The sequence below is a fragment of the Rutidosis leptorrhynchoides genome, chromosome 11 (genome assembly GCF_046630445.1).
Source record: "Rutidosis leptorrhynchoides isolate AG116_Rl617_1_P2 chromosome 11, CSIRO_AGI_Rlap_v1, whole genome shotgun sequence".
Taxonomy (NCBI): Eukaryota; Viridiplantae; Streptophyta; class Magnoliopsida; order Asterales; family Asteraceae; genus Rutidosis; species Rutidosis leptorrhynchoides.
In genome coordinates this window covers 37591092-37599049 of record NC_092343.1, presented here as the reverse complement: position 1 = coordinate 37599049, position 7958 = coordinate 37591092, and the positions used below count along the sequence as shown (strand labels likewise).

Sequence of the window (7958 nt, the reverse complement as noted above, 5' to 3'; positions counted from 1 at the left end):
AGGAGAAGGAGATGACGGCGGTGGTTCATTGTTTGAGGACATGGGGGCATTATCTTTTGGGATCAAGGTTCGTGATCAAGACGGATAATGTGGCAACGAGTTATTTTCAAACCCAAAAGAAGTTGAGTCCCAAACAAGCTCGTTGGCAAGACTTCCTAGCCGAATTTGACTATGTGTTGGAGTATAAGCCTGGGAAAGCCAATGTGGCAGCTGATGCCCTAAGTCGTAAGGCAGAGTTTGCAGAGATCACAAAACCACAATTCTTCCTTCAAGATCGTATAAAGGATGGATTAGAGCATGATCCTATAGCCAAAAACCTTGTTGGATTGGCTCGAGATGGGAAAACGTTAAGGTTTTGGCTCAAGGGTGATCTATTATTCACCAAAGGAGACCGGTAATATGTGCTTAAGTGGGGTGATCTTAGACGGACAATCTTGAAGGAGTGTCATGATTCAAAGTGGGCTGGTCATCCAGGTATCAAGAGGACACTGGCATTAGTAGAAGGCACTTATTATTGGCCAAGGATGAAAGACGACGTAGAGACGTACGTGCGGACATGCCTAATATGCCAACAAGACAAGATAGAGCAACGCCAACCAGGAGGACTATTACAGCCGCTACCTACACCGAAAGGACCATGGGAGAGTGTTTCCATGGACTTCATTACTTGTTTACCCAAGTCGGAAGGGTGTGGGAGTATTATAGTCGTGGTAGACCGGTTTTCTAAGTATGGTACCTTCATAGCCGCATCATCCGAAGTTACCGCGGATGAAACCGCAAAACTATTTTTCAAGAATGTGGTGAAGTATTGGGGGATACCGCATGTGATAGTAAGTGTTCGAGATCCGAGGTTCACGGGGCGCTTTTGGACAGAGTTGTTCAAGATCATGGGAACGGACTTGAACTTCTCTACGAGTTTCCATCCCCAAACAGATGGACAAACGGAAAGGGTGAATGCACTGTTAGAGCTCTATCTTCGACACTATGTAAGTGCTAATCAACATGATTGGGCCAAACTATTAGATATTGCCCAGTTCTCCTATAATATGCAAAGGAGTGAGTCCACAGGGAAGAGTCCTTTCGAATTGGTGACGGGGCATCAACCATTAACTCCAAATGCCTTAGCAGCTTCATATGATGGAAATAGTCCAGCAGCTTATAAGACGATGAAGGAATGGTACGAACAAGCGGACTTGGCACGAGCATCACTAGATAAAGCGGCCAAGAAAATGAAGAAGTGGGCGGACAAGAAAAGACGACACGTCGAGTTCGACGTTGGGGATAAAGTAATGGTAAAGCTTCTACCGCAACAGTTCAAAACATTTAGGAAGGTGCACAAGGGACTAATCCGGAGATACGAAGGCCCCTTCCCGGTGATTGGACGTGTTGGAAAAGTGTCATATCGAGTTGAACTACCGCCCAAGTTAAAGATCCATCCAGTATTTCACGTAAGTTTTCTGAAATCTTATCATGGAGATGAGGAAGACCCAGAACGAGGAGTTTCCAAACGAGCACCAATGGCAGTTGCGACTTCGTTCGATCGTGAAGTGGAAGATATCTTGTTGCATCAAACTGTATGGAGATGAGGTGTGCCGAGCTATAGAGAATACCTAGTTAAGTGGCGTAACTTGCCCGATAGTGAAGCAAGCTGGGAAGCCGAAGACTTATTATGGCAGTTCACAGACAAAATCAAGAAGTATCATGAGGATCACACGACGAGGACGTCGCGAGCTTAGGTGGGGGAGAATGTCACAACCCAACAACTTTGTGGCCCAACCCACTAAGTTTATAATCCAAATCATGGAAGGCCCAAGAAGCATATGGAAGATATCTAGAATCCTCTCCTTGATTCTTTCATGGAATGGTTTGGAAACTCCATAGATATTTCTAGGTCATAAAGTTTCTAGTACTTAGATCATAGCCATTGATTTAGTTTAATCATAGCCATTTATTTTGATGTAAGATTAGTATAAATAGGGGTGGCCTCATTTGGCACACCACACCTCAAAATCTCAAACATTCTCTATTGTAAGGCATTCTCAAGCAATACAAGTATTTTCTTCAATTCCACTTGTTCTATAATATTTTCTCTTTTGGTTACTTGAATCATTATAAGGTCTGAGTAAGGCTGACTTAGTAGAGACTAAGTGCCGCACGTGAGCTTATCGAGATAAGTCCGTGACATTAAGACCCGCAAGATTTGCGGGTTTCATCAATAAAAAAAGAGAATACAAATTAGAAATGTAATATATTATATATCAGCACATCAATGTAATCGACAAGAATTGTGATATGCAGCTATGTTCAGTGGCGGAAGATAGGCTTACCCAAAGGGGGTATCCAGCCCACCTGGATTTAAAGGAAAAAAAAATTTACATAAATTTTTTATTTTTTTTAAACAAAAAATAAGTTTTTTTTTAGTGTTTATCCCTGCTAACAATGAAAAATTTATTAAATTTTTACACTCGCCCCATCTGTGTCCAGGTTCAAGCTCCGCCACTAGTTATGCTTTTTATACCAACAACTCTGGAGACATATGCAGAACGCGCTTTGATGGAACATGTTACAAAACAATGATAAGGAACCAACATACTATTGAAAAGAAAGCTAAGCTATAGTTTTGAAAAGAAGCCAAAAGGATATGACTTTTGATTCGAACACAATTTCTACATGGGAAGCCAGGAAAGGTTTCACAAGGACATCAATTCAATATTTCATTATATGTTTCCAAGATATAAGAACATCATTAATTTTATCCGACAAAATAACAATTATTCGTGCAACACTTGAATAAAAATATCATGGTACCTTTAGTTTTGTTGACATGTCTAAGTAAATATGGATGATGGTGAGATTGTTATACAGATATAATCAAGGGTGGACATTTTGTTTTATTTTCTATTAGCCTTATGTTAATAAAAGGGTACTAATCTTAGAGTTTACCAGAGAATCATGGTTCCATGATAATGTAACCAAGTGACTTGCATAATGAAAGGATCCGTTCATATACATTATAAACGATTCACAATAGTTGATTTAATCGCGAGGTATTTGACCTCTATATGATACAATTTACAAACATTGCATTTGTTTTTAAAAGACAAACTTTCTTTACATCGAAAATTGACAGGCATGCATACCATTTCATAATATCCACTGTCCAACTATAAATTGACTTAATAATAATCTTTGATGAACTCAATGACTCGAATGCAACGTTCTCGAAATATGCTATGAAAGACTCCAAGTAATATCTTGAAAATGAGCAAACGCACAGGGGAAGCTTTCTTTCAATCCTGAGAATAAACATGCTTTAAAGTGTCAACCAAAAGGTTGGTGAGTTCATTAATTTATCATAATCGATCATTTTCATCATTTTAATAGACCACAAGATTTTCATTTTCATTTCTCATAAATATACGTCCCATGCAAAGAGACAAAAATCATTCATATGGATTGAACACCTGGTAACCGACATTAACTAGATGCATATAAGAATATCCCCTATCATTCCGGGACATCCATCGGACATGATATAAAACAACATCGAAGTACTAAAGCATCCGCAACCATGGATGGGGTTCGTTAGGCCCAATAGATCTATCTTTAGGATTCGCGTCAATTAGTTGATCGGTTTCCTAATTCTTAGGTTACCAAGCAAAAAGGGCATATTCGGCTTCGATCATTCAACCATATAATGTAGTTTCAATTACTTGTGTCTATTTCGTAAAACAGTTATAAAAGCGCATGTATTCTCAGTCCCAAAAATATATATTGCAAAAGCATTTAAAAAGGGAGTAATGAAACTCACAATACTGTATTTTGTAGTAAAAATACATATTATGAAACTGAACAATGCAGGGTTGGCCTTGGATTCACGAACCTATATCATTTGTATATATATATATATTAATATATATAATCGTAATCGAACAAATTTATATATTATATCTTAAATTATATATTTTACTTATTTAGTTTGTGTATCTATCCAAAATGTTTAATTTATATGTAGTTATATTTATCTCATATTAGTATTATTTTGAAAATATCTAACTTGTCATTTATGAATATTTATATACAAATTGTTATATGATTAATACATATTTATAATCTTAATAATTGATGTTTGCAGAGGTGTATACGAAATAGTTATATTTTTATTGCGAAATATTATTAAATATGATACAATTTTACACAAGTTATTTATTTATTTATAGAGTGGATATACCTAAACCTTGCTACAACACTTATAGGCAGTGTACCTAATCGTACAGTAGTGTAGTTTTTAGTAAGTCCAGTTCGTTCCACAGGGAGCTAGCCAAGTTTAACGCTATATTTTTAAAACTAAATTTGTATATAAATATATATATATATATTTATAAGTAGTATTATTATTATAAAAGGGGATTTTTTACCGTTTAATGACCGGTTTGTCGATTTTAAAACTTTAGTCGCAGTTAAAACCTAATGTAAAATATTAAAAATAAATATAACTTAATTTAAAGCGTAAAGTAAATGACAATAATTAAAATGCGATAAATAAAATTGCGATAATTAAAAAGTACGATAATTAAAAGTGCAATAAATAAAATGACAGTAAATAAAAGTGCGATAAAATATGAAATAAACGAATTATGCTTATTTAAACTTCCATAATCATGATGTTTGACTTGTTGATTTTAATTTATTACCATGGGTTAATTGTCCTTTGTCTTGGATTATTCAATATGTCCATCTAGTTTTTGTCCATAACAGTCCATCTGTCATAAATATAAAGTGCGAGTGTCCTCGTCAAATTATCCTTATATCCGTAGTCAAATATTCCAACTAATTGGGGACTTAAACTGTAATAAGGTTTTAATACTTTATTATCAATTACACCAAGTGTCCTTGCATGTAATCCACCCCTGTTCTAATGAGTCCATTGACTATTAATCCATTCCCGTGTCCGGTCAAATGAACGATTATTAGTACTTATTAATATCCCGCCCATCGTGTCCGATCGAGTGTATGTGGTTATTTATAATTACGTCCAATTGTAAATCTTTATATTAAATTAACGAACTATCATTCAATTAAACAAATATAAAGCCCATTAATAGCCCATAGTCTAATTTCCACAAGTGTCGTTCTTTTGTTCAAACCTCAATTATGGTACAAAGCCCAATCACCCCGTCTTTAATATTTAGCCCAACATCAAGATTACTTCGATTTAAATAAGTATAATAATAACTTAGCTATGAGACATTAATTTAAAAAGGTTGAACATAACTTACAATGATTAATAATAGCGTAGCGTTACACGGACAGAATTTCGACTTACACACTTACAACATTTGCTAACATAACCTTATTATTATTAATCTTAAATTAAAATTAAAATTATATATGTGTATATATATATATATATATATATATATATATATATATATATATATATATATATATATATATATATATATATATATATATATATCGTGAGAGAGAGAGAGATTGAATTATTGTCAATTATTTTTGTCCGAAAAACTGCTGAATTTATAGCTGTGGCCAAGCTTCTGGGCTCATGCGATCGCATGAGTTTTCTTCATGCTGGCCATGCGATCGCATGGCCGTCAAATACTGGTCACGATTCATTTTAAACGTGGGCTGCTCGAATTTTAATATATATATATATAATATAATATATATAATTTTATATAATTAATTATATATTATATTATATTCTTGTACTCCGTTGACTTGTAATTTTAGCTCCGTTGCGTCGCGCGTTGAGAGTTGACTCTGGTCCCGGTTCCAGATTTTCGAACGTCCTTTCGTACTATTTAAAATCTTGTACTTTGCGTTTTGCGGCTCGTACTCTTATAACTTTTAGACGTTTCTCATCAATAATTTGAACCTCTTGGATTGTACTTTGTACTTTTGAGCTTTTTGGTCGTTTTCGTCTTCAATTCGTCGAATCTGTCTTTTGTCTTCACCTTTTAATATTTAAACGAATATCACTTGTAAATAGAACAATTGCAACTAAAAGCTTGTCTTTCTTGAAGGATAATGCTATGAAATATATGTTCGTTTTTAGCATTATCAAATATTCCCACACTTGAGCGTTGCTTGTCCTCAAGCAATATAGTCTTGAATAAAAACATACTTGAATCACTTATTTATTCTTCACACTTTGTACATCAGTGATTTCAATATGGCGGTATGAACAATGATAGTAGCGATGTGGTTTACAGTCCCACATGACTCTAAAAATTTAGATCCTTAAGGAAATTGGATCTTTATGAAAACATTTGATCTTTTGAAAATTCAATCTAGCTTTTACCCTAGATAAGTTTTCCGGAATAACCCTTCACCGGTGTTTGCAAAATATTTTTGTGGGTTTTGTGGGTTTCAGATTTGAAAATTTAGCTCAAAACTTATGGTTTTGTGTCACCCACTTGCTAACCTTGTATTGGGAAAGCAACACATCCAGTTTACTTGCTCCGTATATTACCTTTCGGTAAACTACCGTCCGGTTGTAAAGGAAGGCGTTGAACAAGCAACTGTTAAGGAAATGTCCCGTGACATGCTTTTAATTATGGTCTATATCGTGTCGGATGCAATTACTATCCTTTGTAGGAGCAATAGTAAAGATCACCCTATAGTTTTTCGGTCTGGCACAAGGTCCTGTCTTTGACCATGCTATGCAACCACCGTTCTTACGGTTGACACCCAATTTGGTTCAGGTGACCTAATGAATTTCAGGTGAATTCCTAGGATTTTACGTTCAATGGTAATGAACGCATTAAAAATGGGTTTTCAGAAAACAAATCGGTTTGTAATTTTGATCAAAATATTTTCTCGTTCAACCTCGAGTTTAGATATCATCGAATTCCATGAGTTTGTAATTCTCAATCTTTAAGGTCAATCCCAAGGATTGAGTAATATCAGTCTTGAAAGCTGATTTTTGATCTTTAAGGAGATTATCCTTTCTGGGGATCTGATTCATTAGTCTTATAAGCTAATTTGCACGGTGCCCCCCATTGTATGAGACAGATCCTCTCATGGTTAGGATAAGTCTGACCACTTGGCGACCCTGTTTGATGCCGAGGTCCGTGGATTTCCAGCTGATTTTCGAAAAAACTTTTCAAGGTTTTTCGTAGACTCTACAACTGGTCTGAACGATAACTTCCTAACTTAAATCAAGAAGCGCGTGTCTTTTTCGGAAGACTTTACTTCCTTTTAATGATGGAATTGATTCATCGTGTAGATCCATCTTTCTTTCAAATATATTACAATTTTCTGGGTAAAACAGTTAATTTTGTCCAAAACAAAAGTATCTTCAATTATTTGTACAAAAATATGTGACATATGTTCTAAATAACTTGGTAAATTTTTCCCACACTTGGCTTTTATTTTCCTTTCTTTGCCTTTTTATTTTCCTCTATTCTATTTTAAATGAATTCTAATATTTTGGGTTGTTTCTCAATTTATGTCCTTTCCGAGGTAACAATAATTTCGGTGTTAACACCTAGTTTTATCGTTCATAAATATGTATAAACATAATTTTGAATTCATTTATTTGAAAATTTTGAAAATTTTTACTAGAATTGGGTAGTCAGTATATAAGACTAGGGCTGTTCTTTATTATCAGAGAGCACTAGATTCTAATACAACTACTGCGTTACTAGTATTTTTAATGGTAACCAAGTGTTTTAATTTAAAATTTTAAAAATCCGAAAGAATTTAACCCCTTCCCACACTTAAGATCTTGCAATGCCCTCATTTGCAAGAAATTAGTACAATTTAAATTATTGAGGGTGATTAGCGTAGAAAAATGATTAAATTTTACCAAAGTTTCCAAACATATTGGCATTTGTTTGTTGAATGATAAATGGTGCACATTATTTGTTCATTCCGTCTTGTTGTTACATCACATTTGTTTTTCATTTTATCGTCAAAATTAGTAGCTTTTG

At 34.6% G+C, this 7958-nt stretch overlaps 1 protein-coding gene across 1 annotated transcript in view; it reads left to right on the top strand.

Moving 5' to 3' along the window:
* The first annotated feature begins 1046 nt into the window (after window positions 1-1046).
* LOC139874463 (DNA oxidative demethylase ALKBH2-like) overlaps window positions 1047-7958 on the top strand; it is a 77311-nt gene continuing 70399 nt past the window's right edge. Inside the window, exon 1 of the mRNA XM_071861892.1 lies at window positions 1047-1448. Within this exon, the coding sequence (XP_071717993.1) occupies window positions 1047-1448 (402 nt within the window). The remainder of the gene's footprint in view (window positions 1449-7958) is intronic.